Source organism: Sinocyclocheilus rhinocerous, unplaced genomic scaffold (genome assembly GCF_001515625.1).
Source record: "Sinocyclocheilus rhinocerous isolate Xijiao unplaced genomic scaffold, SAMN03320098_v1.1 scaffold107, whole genome shotgun sequence".
NCBI classification, from domain to species: domain Eukaryota; kingdom Metazoa; phylum Chordata; class Actinopteri; order Cypriniformes; family Cyprinidae; genus Sinocyclocheilus; species Sinocyclocheilus rhinocerous.
Window position 1 is genome coordinate 126,789 of NW_015635024.1, and position 20,068 is coordinate 146,856.

At 36.1% G+C, this 20,068-nt stretch overlaps 1 protein-coding gene across 1 annotated transcript in view; it reads left to right on the forward strand.

The window, feature by feature from the left end:
• Positions 1–20,068, forward strand: part of LOC107746118 (ATP-binding cassette sub-family A member 1-like) — a 42,216-nt gene that overhangs the window by 8,181 nt on the left and 13,967 nt on the right. Inside the window, exons 7-30 of the mRNA XM_016560213.1 lie at positions 715–906; positions 2,270–2,359; positions 6,143–6,386; positions 6,481–6,620; positions 7,518–7,634; positions 9,801–9,995; positions 10,488–10,693; positions 10,802–10,978; positions 12,132–12,354; positions 12,435–12,656; positions 13,412–13,496; positions 13,583–13,696; positions 14,462–14,633; positions 14,722–14,853; positions 14,934–15,073; positions 15,611–15,748; positions 15,829–16,061; positions 16,166–16,238; positions 18,001–18,203; positions 18,293–18,341; positions 18,457–18,570; positions 19,145–19,293; positions 19,386–19,510; positions 19,595–19,693. Coding sequence (XP_016415699.1) covers positions 715–906; positions 2,270–2,359; positions 6,143–6,386; positions 6,481–6,620; positions 7,518–7,634; positions 9,801–9,995; positions 10,488–10,693; positions 10,802–10,978; positions 12,132–12,354; positions 12,435–12,656; positions 13,412–13,496; positions 13,583–13,696; positions 14,462–14,633; positions 14,722–14,853; positions 14,934–15,073; positions 15,611–15,748; positions 15,829–16,061; positions 16,166–16,238; positions 18,001–18,203; positions 18,293–18,341; positions 18,457–18,570; positions 19,145–19,293; positions 19,386–19,510; positions 19,595–19,693 — 3,632 coding nt within the window. The remainder of the gene's footprint in view (positions 1–714; positions 907–2,269; positions 2,360–6,142; positions 6,387–6,480; positions 6,621–7,517; positions 7,635–9,800; positions 9,996–10,487; positions 10,694–10,801; positions 10,979–12,131; positions 12,355–12,434; positions 12,657–13,411; positions 13,497–13,582; positions 13,697–14,461; positions 14,634–14,721; positions 14,854–14,933; positions 15,074–15,610; positions 15,749–15,828; positions 16,062–16,165; positions 16,239–18,000; positions 18,204–18,292; positions 18,342–18,456; positions 18,571–19,144; positions 19,294–19,385; positions 19,511–19,594; positions 19,694–20,068) is intronic.

A 20,068-nucleotide genomic window follows, 5' to 3' on the forward strand; every position in this document is an offset into this window, starting at 1 on the left:
AACATGAGTTGTTTAAAACCCCTGAAAAAGCCTCAAATCAACAGACATCAAGGATTTTTTTCACAAACGTATGTTGTTTGCCCTGCTGGTGTTGCCTTTAATTACCTTCACACATGTATACACAGTGCTTAAAATATTTCACACACCGTCTGGCATAGTCATTAAATTGCAGCCTGTCATCTATCTTGGGACCGTTATCTAACGCGCTGGTTCATACAGATATGAAGCGATCTGTTTTTCAAAACCCCGTAGGTAGATGCGTCCGTACGCTCTCACGTGCAGATGACCTTGGTGTGGTGGGATATGACACGATGGGACAGTCACGGGCAGATGCTGTGGATGACGGATGTCCTGCACAGCTGAACATGTGCTGCTGTGCGCTGGAGGGGGTGGGTGGGGGGAGTCACATGACTGTTGCCCTGCAGAGCCACGGCCACAGGACAATTCCTGGAAAACTGACACAGGCCGACTGATAGGGACAACTTATATAAAGACAATTTTTTTTAAACATTGATAATAATCAGGAATATTTCTTGATCATCCAATCAGCATATTAGATTGGAAATGTCTGGTGTGTAATAGTCACGTGACATTTATAGCTCAGATGATTGGCTTAAAAAGTGCCCCTGAAACAAAGATGGCAGCTTGCATACTTGAAAATATGATTGCAGAGAGTTTGTTTAGTTGGTTTCAACTGCTATTTGTGATCCACAGGTGCTTATTAAAGGCTTTAGCGTTCATCTCAGAGACCTGTGCAATTCCACATCTCTGGAGGATTTTGTGACCATTGCCGATAAGGATGTGTCTCAGCTGACGCAAAACATCATCTGTCAATCATCTGCTGAATGGCTGAACAACGCAGAGAGCCACTTCCTGTCCAACTTGGACTTCCTGAAGCCAATACGGGTAAGCAAATATAACTGTTAAACAATAAATCCCTTCCATAGGACTTCATAATTAACCAACATCACAAGAACTAGAATACAGGAATAAAAGCGCCCACTCAAATGTTAATGATTGCTTGTCAAGATGTGTTTTATGTCCAATATATTTCACATAAAAGTTGCTTACTGGACTACAATAATACAAGAAATGTTACAATAAACAAAGGAATCCACCAGTTCAATAAACCAATTACACACAAACTAGGACCAGTGTATATTTTTGTATTTTAGACCCAGTGAACTTTCTCTTCAAGCCCAACATTGTGGTCACATAATGGTCACTTTTACATAATATGTTTTTGCCAATCAGAATGATTATTTCAGCATATTTGTGCATGAAAAGGGAACGGCGATGGCCATCAGCCAAGAGTCTTCACATATTGATGTCTTTGTGTATGTTCGCTTTAGACTGAATGTTTTCTTTGTCTTTGAGTAATGAGATTTCAAGATGCCAGGTCACTGCTATCTTTGCGCTGCGATTTAGTTATGAAAGCAAGTGGACAATGAGAGCTTTGACATTTTTTCCTAAATCACAACAATATAGTCCAGAGTTAGTGTATGTGGCTTGCACACTAATTTACATTGCCCTACTAATAGTTTATGACTTGAAAGCTGCTTAATGCATGTTAACGCTAATGTGTAGCTTCCTCCATTGTAAAAAATGTTTGTAATTTTTACAGAAAAAGTACAAATGCTACAGTAAAAACCTGCTAAATGGTTAACTGTAAGTTACCTTACCATGTTTAGTGAAAATCAGTAAAAGGACTTTCCCAGAAGTCCCATCAAATGACATATCACATATAGTTGTTTTGTATATCAATAATTTAGTTTCTTCATATTTTTGTAATCAGTAATGCACATTAGGGTGTTTGGGTATCATTTTATTTATGTTATTTAGGAAATATTTATTGCATTACTTTATTGTCATGTCTGTTTCCCTGATGGTGTTTTGTCTTTGTGTGTACAATCTACTGTATATATGAGTATTGTTCGTGTTTTATGGACAGGCGACTCACTGTGAGCTGTAATTCATCATGTTGCTTTTCATTTACCTCCTGTATTATTATGATGGTCTTAAGGACATTTTTGGCTAAAAATCAGATTTTGGTACTTAAAGTGGCTTTTTATATTAACATTATATCACTTAATTAAATATATGGCTATAAGTTATAAAATGTACAGGCATTCCATAATACTGGAAACAGTGTTAAGGGAATTTCTGGCAACCACAGCTGCTATTTTTACAGTAATTTTGACAGTAAAATGTGATTAATATGATTACTTTGATAAGCTAATAATGGCTTTTTTATGTTTTGGTCGTGCAGAAAGATGTCAAGTCCGACCCAAAGATTATCCAAGATGTGTCCATAGCAACAGACAGTCTGCTGGAGAGTTTGGGAGCATTAGCGGTGGAGGTAAGAGCCCCCCCCAAAATATCTCTCAGGCCACTTTTAGGGACCGAGCTAGACACCAGAGTGAAGAGTTGAAATCCCACCCCCAGCTTCCCAAATGTCCTCATCCCGTATTAGACCAGTGGATCTGGATTAGTCACAAAAACAGATTAAAAACAAGTCCGAAATATTGGTTAAAATGTCTTGCTATAATGTGATAAGAATCAGTGACTGTTTAAATGGTAATTATGGTTATATTACTAGTTTTAGATGTCTAATGTTGCATTATGCTAGTCCTGAAAATGCTAATATTTTGTGCTTTGGGACAAATGAGAGTCATGAAGCTTTTTGCTTTGCCTCAACACTCTTAAAAATAAAGGTTCTTTAATGGCATTGATGGTTCCATGAAGAACCTTAACAATTCATGGAATCTTCCAAGCAGGTGTGTTGAGGCAAGCTGGAGCTAAACTCTGCAGGACACCGGCCCTCCAGGACCGAGTTTTGGCACCCCTGTTCTACACCATCGCTGTGAAAACCCCTTTTGGCCCTATTTTTAAAAGTGAAATCAAGATATAACAAGACACTTGTTTTGCTTAAAGGGACAGAAAGTTCTGTTAATAAATAGCTATTTCGGTTAGCATCCCACACGTCTGTGTCCCTTAGAAAAACCACAGAGCTGACACTTGACATTTTAGCTCGTACACTCAGTGTTACCACTACGCATGTATTTGGTGTCCAGCGTTTAGAAACCAAACCTGAGCATTAAGTGAGTTAGCAGCGGTAGTTTGGCCCATCATAAGACTCCTGGTTCCTGCCAGCACTGGGCAAAAGTGCAGAGCTCAACAAATGTGAGGTAGCTTGCTTTTAGAAGTGAAACAGGGACACACATCATCTCACTGGGCATTTGTTCATGGGGAATGCGTCTCACAAGCAATCTCTTCCTAGTTTTATCATTTGAAACAGAAACAGAAATTGAGTCGACGCCAACGCTGCCCTGACCGGCATTAGTTCCTCTTTGTTCTCACATAAGTGTAGCAGACATGCGAGCTGAACTCCAGTAACTCTCGCTAAAGCCAGCGGCAGAGAGGTTACTCCAGGTCGTGCTTTATTTCTCCTGTTACTCGGCCGTGTTTGCATGTCTGTCTGGCCTCCAGGGCTTCCTCAGACAGATAGCTTACAAGGCGACAGCTATAACAATAGCTCTCTTCTATGACTAGCAATCGCATGCACAAGAGCGGGAACAGATGAATCCTTCCCTAATGAGACCCCTGGATGATGTGGGCGAACTGATCTCATTCTTCCAGTAAAAATGCACATTAGCTTTGCAGAATTAATGGATGGTACTTTTATTAATATTTTGAATTAGTTTTCTTAATATATATTTTCTTTTTTCATTTTAATTTTAGTTAAAGGAGACATATTATGCCCCTTTTTACAATATGTAATATAAGTCTCTGGTGTCCCCAGAATGTGTCTGTGAAGTTTCAGCTCACAATACTCCACAGATCATTTATTATATCATTTTGAAAATGCCTATTTTGAGTGGAAGCAGAAACACGCTGTTTTTCGTGCCTGTCTCTTTAAATGCAAATGAGACCAAGGTTCTCGTTTTCTCAGACGCTTGCAGAAAAAGGCTTTCCTAAACAAAGTTACTGGGTTAATCTTTTTCACGTTTCCTTGGTTGGTAGATGCACCGGGGACCTGATTATAGCACTTAAAACCTGGAAAAGTCAGATTTTCATGATATGTCAACCTTAAAGTTTTAGTTTTTTTGTTTTGTTTTTGTATTATTTTTTTAAATGTCTATATAGTTTATATTAATTTTATTTGCAAATATAAAATTTTTACAATTAAATTTTTTTTAAATTTCACTTCACATTTAATTTATTTCAATTAATATATTAAATATAATATAAATATGAATAATATATATAATAATAAATAATATATATTTTTTATGAGTTAATTCCCTGTTGAAGTGAATGGGAATTTGTGTATAAGCAAATTAACTCGGCAGTGAAACTCTTTGTTTGCTTCTCAGATGGGATGGTGATTTTGGGAATTGCAAATGACAAAAGTGTTTACAGCCCTGTGAATCATATTGACTCATCTTTTGCAAACCTGACCGACTATAACTCACGCAAACGCTTATGTAACACCACATAAAGCCATCCATTTACCTCATAAAATGAAAACGCTCTCATTATCATCATACCATAATTCTCACAGCCAACTTTTTCCACATGCATCCATTAATGTGATGGAAATGTCACAAAAGAAAGTAAGTTATGGGCATCTGTTGTGCTCTTGAGGTCTCTTCCCGTTTCATCAGGAGAATGACCGATAGTAACCTCGTCCTCAGCAGGAATGCGTGAGCGTGTCACAGCAGCGCCTCTGTTCAGCTTGCTGTCGAGCAAGTGGCACAAGATACAGTTTTCATAAACTCCTATATATTCCCCATCCATGCTCTGGATTACCCTGAAGACACTTACATTCATCTTCTATTTTTATACTTTTGCTAGGTTTTTAAACATAATTAACCATCATTATTTACTCACGTCGTTTCAAACCTGTATATGCCGTTTTGTCCGTAGAATGCAAAATGAATTTTTAATGAATATTCTCTCAAGTTTCTAAGAAGTATTAAAAGCATAACCATTAAAGCATCATTACAGTGGTCCATGCGCTATATTCTAAGTCATACGATAGTGTCATGTAGTGCAATTTAAGTCGTTATCCAATGAAAGTGAATGCAAATGAGAAGATTGTGAATGCAAATCCTCACACAAAGCTGTTGTATGGCTTTAGAAATGGTGAAATATGTGCACATTTCTCTTTTTGTGTTTCACATTAAAACAACAGTATATATCATGCGTCATACAATGGTGAGGAAATAATGACATAAGAAAAATAAAGAACAATGACTGCACAATTCAGACATCCAGGAGAAATGAGCATGTTTCTGTATTATTATTATTATTATGTTTGGGTTTAGTCAGCATCGGTAACACCCTTCAGCTGACAGTGACAACACATAATAATGACACCCTCTGACACATAGAGGTATAATGTCCCAAATGCAGGCAGGCACGTGGACTGCACTGCACACTTTAAGACTCAAGAACAAGACATGGAGGTTACTTTCAAACAAGATCATGTAACGGATAGTGAGTTTTAAAATGAATATTTGTCTCGCTCTTTCCTGAAGCAGCTCTAACAATGAATGACGTACTTTGAGAGAACTGAATAAACACAATCCAGGGTGCTGGGGTGTTTAAATGAGCTTTTCTCGACGTCAGACAAACAGTTTTAAGCAGTGCTTTAGCATAAGCAAACGTTTTGTGACGTTTGATGATCACGCAGTTCTTCGCTTATGCTTGCCCCGTGTCTTGTCGCATTTTCAATATTTTTTCATTTTAAATCTATAATAAATCATATAAAAGACAACTGGGTTCCAGAAGTAAATACTGATATTTATTGTTAATGTATACGTTAATGTGTATAAGAAATGTTTCTTGAGCAGCAAATCAGCATATTAGAATGATTTCTGAAGGATCATGTGACACTGAAGACTGGAGTAATGATGCTGAAAATTCAGCTTTAATATCACAGGAATAAATTACATTTTACAATATATTACAATAGAAAACAGCTATTTTAAATGGTAATAATATTCCACAATATTACCATTTTTGATCAAATAAATGCAGCCAAAAAAATCCTACCAACAGCATACTTTTCGATTTATACTGAAAATCAAGGACCATTTTTTGACTCTCTTTTTTGATTTCTCCCATTATTTCTCAGCTTGTGAGTATGAAGAGCTGGCGGGACATGCGCAACGAGATCCTGTACCTGACGGGCAACAGCACGCAGTCCCCCAAGCACATGTACCAGGCCGTGTCCCGCATCGTCTGCGGTCACCCGGAGGGCGGGGGCCTGAAGATCAAGTCCCTCAACTGGTACGAGGACAACAACTACAAGGCCCTGTTCGGTAACTATGGCAACGACAGCGATAGCGAACCCGTCTCCGTTTACGACAACTCCTCCAGTAAGCAAAGCTGTATTTCTCTCTTTTCCCTCACTTACAAATGCTAAATATTTCACAGACCCTGCTAAATTGTTGAAAAACCTCTTTTCTTTAGCACCCTACTGCAACAGCATGATGAAGGGCCTGGAGTCGAGTCCCATATCCCGCATGATCTGGAGGGCTCTGAAGCCACTGCTCATGGGGAAGATCTTGTACACCCCAGACACTCCTGCCACCCAGAGGATCATACAAGAGGTCAGGAGACGCTTATGAGTAAAACTAATCATGCTAAACTAGTGTGGCCCAGGTTTCTGTAAGACATGAACACACATACTCATTCTGTATTATTACTGTTTTTTTGTTTTTATTATTGTAAAGTCATCAGAACCAGTCTGACTTTATTAGTATTTACAGTATTATAGTATTTATTAATAATTTGAAGTAGCTTTAATTTTTTATGTTTTCATTTAAATTTTAGTTCAAGTTTTAATAATTTTGTAGTGTTATTTATTTATTTATTTATTATTTAGCTAGTTTTTGTTTAGCTTATTTTTTGTCATTTTAGTCATTTTAGTTTAGTAACTTCAAAATTGTATTTTTGATTATATTTATTTTATTTCAGTTAGCTGCCAAGGCAAATTTTTTACATTTTTCATTTAAGTTGTTTAAGTTTACATTTTTCAAGTGTACGTTTTTCATCTAATATTTAGATTATATTTTATTTAGGCTTTATTTCAATTAACGAAAACTAATTTTTTTAAAAATAGTTTTAGTATTAGTTAACAATAACAAAAGTGAAATAACAGAAAATGGCAATAAAGGAATATGTAGTGACTGAAGCATGTTAAACAAATCAAAACTTATATTTTAACTTAATTTCATGTAATTGCATAATATGTGGACTTAATTTATATTAATCTACAAAAGTAATTTAAGCAGAAACATGTAGATCAAAAGGTTTTGAAGATCATGAGAAATATAAATTCTGACAAATATGTCCACATTTGAGCAAATTTCTGACATATAATATATACAATATTTTTATAAATTTTGTATATCTCTTTATATATATATATCAGTCCAGCAATCTCTAGCTGTACCCTGAGGACCTCGATCTAGGGGAGTATCATACTGTCTCTCTGTTTCTCTCAGGTCAATAAGACGTTTCAGGAGTTCGGCGTGATAAGGGATCTCGGCGGCATGTGGGAAGAGATGAGACCTAAAATCTGGAACTTTATGGAGAACAGTGAGGAGATGGACCTCGTTCGGGTACGTCACACACACACACACACACACAGACACACATCTTTCTGAAAGCAGATAACCTTCCTAAAACAAAAGACACTGTTCCTGTTAGTCGCTCGCCCCCGAGCACATGATTTTGTGCTACTAGAAGCTCAGATGGTGAACTTCACACTGCCACCTCTTGGACATAAGCCATACTGCATTCTAACCTCACTACTGAACTCACATGGCACACAACGTGTGGTGCACTGCAGGACACACACTTATTACTGGAGATCTTCATATCCTTGGAGAATTCTGAGGACCTATTTGTGACTAAACTTATGAAAAATTGTATTACGTTAGTTGTTTTGTTGTCACAAAATACATAACTCCTTGTCACATTGCTATGTGCATGACTTTCATGCAAGGTCGTGCTGAAAAACAACAAAATAAATAATACATGAAACTAAATAAAAAAAAACAAAAAAAACAAAACATTTAACAGTAAAGTAAAATACTGAGTAGGAAAAAAACATATTTTTTAATCATTTAACTTAGTAGAAATAGAAAAAAATAATTGAACTTAATAGAAAATACATTTTTTACAAATAATATTTTAGACATCTTTATAATACTAGTTTTTGAGTGTGTAGAGTGTGTAATATATATATATTTTAATTATGATATACATTTTGATTTTGATTTTTTGATTGATGATTTTGTTAACATTGTTTTTGTTTACATTTATTAATCCACTTGGATATGTGTGTAATACAATATATATATTGATGCACTAATTTATAGTACCAGGGAAAAAAAAAAGATTAAAATAAATGACAATACATCTAACAGTACAGTGCATTAATGAGTAGAAAAAAACTGAATATTTAAATTTAATAGGAAATAAATGTTTTTCAAATAATATTTTAGGCATCTTTATAATATTAATTAATTCTAATTGAAGTATAAGTGTGTTATAAGCCTGGAAACACATCGAATGACACAACAATCTCAGACAGCAGGACGGGTAATAAAGACACTTCCAAAAAACCTCAGGAGGAATATAACATCCGCAACATGTTCAAAGAAGCTGGAGCCGTGAAAGGCAAAGTCCCGAACCTCGGCAAATGCAAGAAAAGCGTGACACTGCTGGGCTTCTATAAGGCTGGTAATGCTGTGGAGACTAAAGCAGGACAGGAGGTGTTTGTGGAGGACAAGGAGGAGTCGAGCACCGCCGATCAGTTATCTGAATGCTGGAGCTCTGGTGCAGCGTCTCCCACAGATCCCACCAAAACCGCTTTAGATGAAAACTCAAATAAAGCCTGTGGGAGTCAGTTACAGGAGACTCTGAGAGAGAGCAGCCCAGAGAACCAGAAGACTGATGAAGCCACTTTAAATGAGAAACCACAGGACAAAATAATTGTTGGTGATGGTTCTAATGGCAGCTCTAGGTTTGCTGTGGTACGGACTGTGGAAGAGACTATCATCACACCCGCAGCTAACACAGACAACAGAGATGATACGACAACACATGATGACCTTAAGACTGGACAAGTTAGTCAGGAGAGTATAGACAATCAGCAATAGACCCACAAACATAACATCATAAGATAACTTACTTATAATTTGCCACAACACTGCTTTTACCAGTAATACACTTTATATGTGAATTAATTGCATATTAAATCTATATATGATGGGCCTAATTGAAAAGCAATATATTAAAATAGCCTATATTGACAATTTGGTGGTTTTCCGTTCACATCTTTACAAAGCAGCTTCAACAGCTTCAACACAGCTGAGTGCAGTGAGTACAGCAGCTCCCTCCACACAGGTCAGGTCTCTCCAAACCGGCTGATGTTAGCTATGTAGAAACAGGGTCAGATCGTACTATGTGAGGTTGTGGCTGTTAAAAGAATACAACAGAGATAGAGATAAGAATGTTGCATTTATAATATCCTCATTCATCTTTAAAACAACACAATAAAAGCAGGAAAATGTAGGCTGTTAAAAGCGAAGAGTTCATTGCATCACACCCTAAAGCAGCCCTAAAGGATCCTAGTGTGTTGGAAGTGTATATACAGTCCAACAAAATGATAATCCAGAGCCTTGATGCTTATGCACTGTATATATATATATATATATAATTTATTTATTTATTTTTTAAATTTATGATAACATAGTTTTGTCAATATTTCTCCTAAACAGACCCTTCTCCAGAACAATGCTAGTTCTCGCTTCTTTAATGCCAAGCTGAGCGGGACAGACTGGTGCGTGGAGGATGTGTCCAGCTTTCTGTCAAAGGCTTCAGAGGACATGCGTCCCCATGGGTCAGCGTACACATGGCGAGAAGTGTTCAATGAGACGGATCAGGCCATCCAAACCATCTCTCGGTTCATGGAGGTACGCATGTATACACAAACCAAGATCCGTTCAGGAAGTTTTGATGTTGACTCTAAGGTGAACACATTGGCTTGGTCTGATTGGCTTGTTCATTATATTTGGCTTGACTGATAATGTCTAGTCAACTGAAGTAAACAGTATTATGTGGGCATCTTATGATCTCTGCTAATCAATTAAATGGTTCTAAGAAAGCTGAATTTGTTTTCAGTTCATGTCTTATTTTTCTGGGTCAGTGTGTCGCCCGGTCAGACTATAAAAAAATAACTTCTCAGTTCTCCACTAAATTACAGTAACAAATCAAATATGCTGCAATCCAAAAGCAAGCCACCAAGGCAGGTCATGCCAGTTCAATGTCAGCTGAACTGACTGATTATTTCATTAAATAATCGTGTAAATTGCCCCAGATTTTTTGGATTAACAGAATTACATCATTCAGTCAACCTGACCCCGACTTCTTTCCGATAAACTGTTTATTTTTATTCTCCCCTGAAGTGTGTGAACTTGGATAAGCTGGAGCCTGTGGCTAATGAGGAGCGTTTGGTAAACAAGTCCATGCATCTGCTGGATGACCGCAAGTTTTGGGCTGGGATAGTGTTTCCTGACATGCAGGCCAACACGTCTGACCTGCCGCCCAACGTCAACTACAAGATCCGCATGGACATCGATAACGTGGAGCGCACCAACAAGATCAAGGACGGGTAGGAGACATACGTTTTTATAAATATGCTACAAATGTGTGCTTATAGAGAAAAGGAACAGAATTTTAACTGAAGTCTTTGAGAGCTGATGGTTGTGTTTCGCTGTAGGTACTGGGATCCCGGTCCTCGAGCGGACCCGTTTGAAGACCTGCGCTATATTTGGGGCGGCTTCTCCTACCTGCAGGACGTGATTGAACACGGGATCATACGAGCTCTGACCGGCAGCAAGGAGAAAACGGGAGTTTACATCCAGCAGATGCCTTATCCCTGCTATGTGGACGACATGTAAGAAACCGCATTCAACAGTCTTTAAATTTAATTCAATTCTGTGCATTCATGATCAGGTCGCATTCACTGTTTCATACAAAATCAAATCGGTAACAATTAAGCTCTGTGCTGAGCTGCATTGCTGTCTTATGCAAGAGTTTTCAATCTTTTAGATGCATATCTTTTCACATTCCTAAATATGATCATTCTCGTGCAAGGTATCCCCATCCTAAAATCCTAAAAAGGCAGCTATATATATTCATGTGTATTTTCAAATTATGTGAAAAATTTATATTATAAATATGTTTAAAATGTTATTTAAAAAGTATTTATTTACTGTTATATTAAATTATGGGTTTTGGCTGCTCACTATAGTATTGTTAGCTGTATTATGTATTTATTTAAATCAAAATGTATTTATTTATTTAATAAGTCTAATTTGTAGTATTTATTTATTTATAATTTTTTATAAAATTGGTGTTATTATTTGTTTATTTATTTAAATTTGAATACATTTTTATTAATTTTACTTTAATCTCATTTGTATTTATTTTATTATATTATTTATTTATTTTATTCAAATTGTTGTTATTTATTTGTTAATGTATTTAATTCTAAGTCTGTCCATTTTTTTTTTTACTTTAAAGTTAAAAAATATTTATATTATTTATTTATATCTAATTATTTATTTATTTTAATCCATTTTTTATTTATTTAGTTTAATCCTTTTTATGATTTATTATTATTATTATTTTTTTAAAAATTTTTATGCTGTTTTTATTTTATGCAAATTTTATGCAAAATTTTCCCTAGCAATCAAAGTTTGAAAACTCCTGGTCTAATGCATTTAAAGTCAGCCGACTACTAAGTTATCTTATACCAACTGAAGTAAATTTGGTGTGCTATTTGATTGATTTCAGTACAGTTTGGCATTAGCATGTTGCCAAGCTAAGAATGTGATATTATAATAAGCATACAAACACATACTGGGTCAAATGCTTAATTATTAACTACACTGAACTTATTTCAGTGCATTATGAAATTATGAGATACACATGATGTTGCTTTTGCCCAAAACTAGGTATCTTATCTAGATATCTTATGAAACAGACATACTAAATCATTTATCTTCATGCTGAAGGTCTAACCCATCCTGTCTGCTCTGCCCTAGCTTCCTGCAGGTAATGAGCCGCTCCATGCCTCTGTTCATGACTCTGGCCTGGATGTACTCGGTGGCCATCATCATTAAGGGTGTGGTGTATGAGAAGGAAGCACGGCTCAAGGAGACCATGAGGATTATGGGTTTGGATAATGGCATCTTGTGGCTGAGCTGGTTCATCAGTAGTCTGATCCCACTGCTCATCAGCGCCGCCCTACTGGTGCTCATCCTGAAGGTATGTATTGCCACAGACTGATATAAAAATATAAGCCTAACAACAATTTAACTTGGTTTTGTTTCTCATGTTTTGTTCAGATGGGGAATCTCTTGCCGTACAGTGATCCTGGTGTAGTCTACTTGTTCCTGGCCTCCTTTGCCGTTGTGACCATCATGCAGTGTTTCTTGATCAGCACGCTCTTCTCCCGCGCTAACCTCGCCGCGGCCTGCGGGGGCATCATATACTTCACCCTCTATCTTCCCTATGTGCTTTGCGTGGCCTGGCAGGATTACATCGGCTTTGGCGCCAAAGTAGTAGTGGTGAGTGTGAATGTTATTTGTAAATGTCAATTGCTTTGCCTTTTGCAATTACTCAATGCCAGGGGTCTTTTAGATGCATTTTACCTCCAAATTTGTTCATCCTTGTGTGAAGCATCAATATAGTTTGTATAGTTTTATAAAGACCCAGTTTATACTGTGAAATTTTTTTAGATTATAAAGATGTCTTAATTATAATTTTTTTGTACTAATTGTAGTACTGTAGGTGTATTATTTATTAATTTATTTATTTCAATCAAACATTTTTTTTATTTATATTTATCTTTTTTGCATAGTTATGTTAATCAAATGTATTTATTTATTTAAATATATTTTATTATTGTAATCAAATTGTATTTAATTTTAGCTATTATTATTTTGTTATTTTAATCTATTTTTTTTCATTTATTATTTATTCATTTATTTATTTGAATCAAATTTTTTATATATTTAATTTAATATTATTTTAATCTTATGTTTGTTTATTTATTTGTTACACTTTTATAATTTTTTTGTATTATTTTAATCTTTTTATTATTTAATTTTTAGTTATTTGAATCAAACGATTTATTTTGTTTTGTTTAAGCTGCGTTTTATGCATTTATTTATCGTTTTTCAAGTTAAATTCAAATTTTTATTTATTTATTTTAATCTATTTATTTTTTACTTTTATTATTTTAATAAATTTTTATTATTTATTTTCATCTTATTTTAAATTTTTTATTTATTTTTTTACATTTTTACACCCCTGACCTTTGCTTCTCACCACTTCCATCTCGCTCATGCTCTTCGATTCTGTACTGTACGCCATCATGACCTGGTACATTGAAGCTGTGTTTCCAGGTAAGTGGCTTTTTGAAAAGGTGTACTTGCAAGACACTGTACGGCTTTGGGAAGTTTCTCATGATGTAAAAACATCTCTCTAACAGGTCAATATGGCATCCCACGACCCTGGTATTTCCCTTTCACCAAGTCATACTGGTGTGGAGAGAAATGTGGTTGGATTACAACAACGCCGACCAACAAGAAAGAAAATGCTGAAGGTATCTAACGTCTAAGATTTGAAAAAAAAAGTATATATATATATATATATATATATATATGCGCATTTAAATAATATATTATATTAGACTATTCTGGTCTTCAAGAAAGCATTTATTCTTACACTGTTCTGTATCCTATTTAGCACTCAAAGTAAATGCATCACTTAGGACAGTACTTAGGCTAAATGTTGAGGCATATCCTTATGGTCTCCATGCTGCAAGGATGGGAATAGAGAGGTGGCAAACAGATCTGCTGTAGTAGGCTGGACGTGAGCCAAGGACCAGCGACACCGTAGTAATGCAATGCTAGAGTTGCTGCAGTCCCCAAAGCTACGGCCAAACATCTCATACTAATGCATGTGCTAATACAATCTGTGTGGAAAATGAGATGATCTATAGTGCAGAAGCTGAATTGATGGAAAGGTAGTACCCAGGGCTCAACGCAGGTCAGGCCAGTGGTTCAAATTATTACTTGCCCTGCCAACATTTTCACTGAAAAAAAATTAAATGGTTGCCTTTATTATTGTTTTTGTTTTGTTATCTTGTATTCTAATAAATAAGCTTATATGACACCAATATTTTAGATACAAATTAAATTTTACAATTCTCGATTTCAATTTCAATACATATGCGCATTTAAATAATATATTATATTTATATTGTACGGATTAATTTCCTAGAAAGCTCTAATTTACGCTAGTGGACATGTAAAATCTAAATATTTAGTGTAAAGACTCAAATGTGCGGTTTGATCGATTTTTTTAGCTGTATGCATTGAAGAAGAACCGGCCCATCTGGATCCAGGTGTTTACATCGAGAACCTGGTGAAGGTCTACAGCAACGGCAAACTGGCAGTGGATGGTTTGACTCTGGGTTTTTATGAGGGTCAGATCACCTCCTTCCTGGGGCACAACGGCGCTGGGAAAACCACAACCATGTACGACAACTCAGCACAAGATCTTTTTATGTCTGATGTTAATACTGTGATGATATTAAGATAAGATCAATATTTCTTGCTTTCTTAGGTCTATCCTCACTGGCCTGTTTCCACCCACCTCCGGCACCGCTTACATCCAGGGCAAAGACATCCGCACCAATCTGAACACTATTCGTCAAAACCTGGGCATGTGTCCGCAGCATAACGTCCTGTTTAGCATGTACGTTGGCAACTAAAAAAAGTGTATGCGACATGAATAATAGCAGCTCTAAATCTAATGTTCTCGTGCATGTATTCTAGGCTCACCGTGGAGGAGCACATCTGGTTTTATGCACGTCTGAAGGGTTTGCCTGAGGAGAAGGTGAAATCAGAGATGGAGCAGATCGTGATGGACCTCGGCCTGCCTCATAAACGCAAATCTCGAACCAGCCAGCTCTCGGGTACGGAAATATTGTGAAATATTATTACAATTCAAAATTACAGTTTTCTATTTGAATATATTTTAAAATGCAATTTATTCCCGTGATTCAAAGCTGAATTTTCAGCATCATTACTCCAGTCTTCAGTGTCACATGATCCTTCAGAAATCATTCTAATATGCTGATTTGCTGCTCAAGAGACATTTCTGATTATTATCAATGAAAACAGCTGTGCTGATTAATGTTTCTGTGATTCGTTGAATAGAAAGTTTAAAAAACAGCATTTGTTTGAAATAGAATTCTTTTTGTTAAATTACAAATGCTTTTACTGTTACTGTTGATCAATTTAATGCATCCTTACTAAATAAAATTCATATAACTTCTTTCAAAAAATAGTAAATTCTTAAAAAAAAAAAAAAGTCTTGCTGACCCCAAATTTTTGCACAGTAGTCTATGAACCATTTTTGTTGATTTATCAGCAAAAAAAACTATATTGTGGTATAAAATTACTCGTATACTGTGACTAGAATGAATGAACAGTCATTCTGGTCCTTACAGGAGGAATGCAGAGGAAGTTATCAGTAGCGCTGGCGTTTGTTGGAGGGTCAAAGGTCGTGATCCTGGATGAGCCCACAGCTGGAGTCGATCCTTACGCTCGCCGGGGCATCTGGGACCTGCTGCTCAAGTATCGTCAAGGTAAGCAGATTCTGTTTTAGCGAGCACCGTCGTGTTGGTCTTCCTGAAACGTCCATTAAACCGTATGGTTTTACCTCTAGGACGCACCATCATCCTGTCCACCCACCACATGGACGAAGCTGATATCCTGGGGGATCGCATTGCTATCATCTCCCACGGGAAGCTGTGCTGTGTGGGCTCCTCTCTGTTCCTCAAGACCCAGCTGGGGACGGGATACTACCTGACGCTGGTGAAGAAGGACTTCGATCTCTCCTCAAGCTCCTGCCGCACCTCCAGCAGCACTGTCTCCTACTCCAAAGGAAGTCTCAAGAAGGTACTAAGATTTAATATGTAGATTGCTAATCTCTATATTTATATTACTGACTCAGTCTTACGTTTTCTTGGTGCCATATTTTGTGATTTTCATCGTCTCTGCAGGAGGACAGTGTATCTGAGAGCAGTTCTGATGCTGGACTGGGCAGCGACCATGAAAGTGAAACCACCACCATAGGTATATTAGCTGGGTTATTATCGTTAAAGGCACAATATGTAATTTTCGCCGCTAGAGGGCGCGTAATCAAAATAAACAAAGAGACAAAGGCGTAGTTTGATGATGCCGTGACTGAGTGTGGAATCATGGGAGTTGTGGTCTTCATCCCCACAGCCGATGCAATCCGACGGGACTCGGGCAGAAATGTCATTGGCAGGCGACACAATGACACTATGGACTCGCTCTGTGTCACTAGTTAAATTGCTTATTTCTCTGGATTTAAACATTCTTCGAAACATTTGGGATAATGTAAGTACACAAGTCAGCAAAATATATAACACTGTTCTAGTGGTTTTTGGATATTTTAATAAAAAAAATCTTACATATTGTGCCTTTAACTATTAACTATTTTGTTAATTAAAATCAAGCTGGACTAAAATAATGTTAAATTAATATAAATGTTAGGTGGAAAACTTAACAAAACTAAAACTGGAACAAGTTAAATCGCTAAAATTATTAACTCAAATAAATCTGGACAAAGATTAAAAGTGAAATAATAATAAATTAAAACTAAATATTAAATGGAAAGCAAAAATTTGAAATGTTCAGTTTAAGCTGAATCGCTGAACTTACTAAAATAAAAACTAAAAATGAACTAATACTAAAACGAAAAGTGAGATAAAGATAAAATAAGACTAAATATTGCGTTGACAAATGTTGCGCTGGCAACTAACTGAAATGAGATTAAGCTGAAGGACTAAAATGACTAACTAAAATAAATAACTACAACTAAAAGTGAAATTAAGATCAATTAAAACTAAATATTAGATGGACAACGAAAAAATATATAAATCTAACCTAGAAATAAAATTAATTTAAAACTAAATTATAATAATTATAAATATTTAATAGAAAAATAGACTAATAAACTAATAAAAATGACAAAAGTACATATGAAAATGACTGAAAATTTATCTAAAATTAAAGTGCCCCTATTACGGATTTTTTAAAATTACCTTTCATGCAGTGTGTAACACAGCTCTAAGTGAATGAAAACATCCTGCAAAGTTTTAAATCTGAAAGTGCACCGTGTATAAAGTTATTGTCTCTCAAAAGAAAGAGTCGACTCTGAATCATTGAAACGAGACGTTTTTAAAACGAATCCCAAGCCGTTTCATGTTGACGTCAACATGAAACATTAGCATATTGTAGGTGCAGCTTTTGAAGCGATAAATATAGCTGTTTCCCCGGTAACACTGTACACAAAGCAGTACTGCGCTCACAAACGCTGCTTTATCAGGCATTACAGGCATGATGCAATGAAAATAAGACCAATCGGACCAATCACCGCAGATTAGTGTCACGCAAAGGCGGGGTTTGGAAAAATGAATCGTTAAATTAATGTTTGGGAGTCGTTGAGCAAATAATGTAAAAATAAATGCATATTATAAGACAATGAAAGTGTTTTTTGACCTTGCATGCATGTCAACCTGTTGCTGGGGACTCCCAAAACCAAAATATGAACCTTTCATTACCCATAATAGGGGCACTTTAAAATGAAAATGAAAAATATAAAAATCTAAGTCTAATTAAAAATATGAATATTATAAATAATACTAAAATAACACTGATATGTAGAGTTAATAAACTTTTAAAGGGGTAGTTCTCCCAAAAATTATTATTTGCTCACCCCCATATTATTCCAAACCCATTATTTGTTTTGGAGCAAAGCTCTAGTCATACACACATTTTGAATGTTTTCTCAACTCTTTCCATATTCCAGATGTCTCCCTGATCTCCAATGTGATTTTCAAGCACGTTCCTACAGCCAGACTGGTTGAAGATCTCGGGCACGAGATCACTTACGTTCTGCCTTACGAGTCGGCCAAAGACGGAGCATTTGTGGAGCTCTTCCATGAGATCGATGACCGGCTCACTGACCTGGGCATTTCTAGCTACGGCATCTCTGACACAACCCTGGAGGAGGTAACATATTATTGAAATCATTCGAATTCAGTTTATTTTGTTCAAGAAAGTCAATATAATTGGTTTGTGCTTCTGATTATTTTGAGCAGATTTTCCTCAAAGTGGCAGAGGACAATGGTGTTGATGCTGAGATGTCAGGTAAAACCGAACACATTTTACTTTCTCTGTTGTCAGTGTTTCGTGTAAACATTTAGCAATAGTGTCTTTAGCAACGCATGAGTTACTGTGTTTCTCCCATTTTGTTGTGGATCAGATGGGATTATACCTGCACGCAGGCACCGCAGACATGCTTTTGGTGACCATCAGAGCTGCCTGAAGCCTTTCACTGAAGACGACTTTGATTTCAATGACTCAGAAGGTGATCCAGGTAGTTACTTTACCCATCCTTCATCCATCCCACTTGCTTTAAATATTTAAAGATATTAGATATTTAAATCTGAATCATCATCTCATGTGTTGAAGTTTTATGTCAGTTCATATATGTTCTAGAGCTTTGACAGTATTTTCATTTAGATTTTTATGATGTGTTATTTTAGTATCATTAATGTTCTATTATAGAATTTTAAAATATTTTTACTTTTATATGTTCTGTTTTCAATTAAATGTTAAAGTTTTAGGGATTTTGTTGTTTGTTTTTGTTGTTTTTATTCGTTTTTTAATGTCTTTTTAGTTTTTATTAATTTTTATGTCAGATTTTTTTTTTTTAAGTATTTTTACTAAAACTAGAACTAAATTCAGAAATACTGCCTTGGTACTAAATCAGTTTGAAACCGATTCATTGATTCATTTGTTCATTAGTTTTATTACTATGTATTTTTATTTTGTATATGATGTCATATGAATGAAAATACATTATTATTCCTTGTGCTTATTTACTGGAAGACATGAAATATGGAAAACATTATTACTAGTTTCATATTTGGTTACATGTGCACCTGCAGAATCTCGTGAGACGGACTGGCTAGGCGGCGCTGATGGTAAAGGTTCGTACCAGGTGAAGGGCTGGAGTCTGAAGAGACAGCAGTTTGTAGCTTTGCTCTGGAAACGCTTCCTGTACGCCCGACGCTCCCGGAAAGGTTTCTTTGCTCAGGTATGGTCTTCATATTATATTATACAGAGCATTTCTATGTTGTCTGTTTGCAGTTCCTAAAATGTAATGTCCTTAAAAATGCACATTTCCAGATTGTGCTTCCCGCTGTGTTCGTGTGCATCGCTCTGGTCTTCAGTCTCATTGTCCCTCCATTCGGAAAGTATCCCAGTCTCGCTCTGGAGCCCAGCATGTATGAGGAGCAGTTCTCCTTCATCAGGTACACGCTACCATCCACTCACTTGAGCCTGCACTTTAATTCCCATGATTCTTTGAGAGTCTAATGATTGGTTTTTCACTACAGCAATGATGCGCCAGAGGACAGACACACAAACAAGTTACTTGAAGCTCTGATGGACAATCCGGCTTACAACGAACAATGCAAAGATGAGCAAAACACTGTGTAAGCCCTCAAAGCTTTTTCCCATATAGAACTAAATTCAGAAATACTGCCTTGGCAATTAAACAAAATATATATATTTTTTGTAATTTTATTTTATTGAAGTTGTTGTTTATTTTATTTGAAAGCATGTAATATAAAAAAATGGTTTATACATACTTTTATTTTGTATATGATGTCATATGAATGAAAATACATTATTATTCCTTGTGCTTATTTACTGGAAGACATGAAATATGGAAAACATTATTACTAGTTTCATATTTGGTTACATGTGCACCTGCAGAATCTCGTGAGACGGACTGGCTAGGCGGCGCTGATGGTAAAGGTTCGTACCAGGTGAAGGGCTGGAGTCTGAAGAGACAGCAGTTTGTAGCT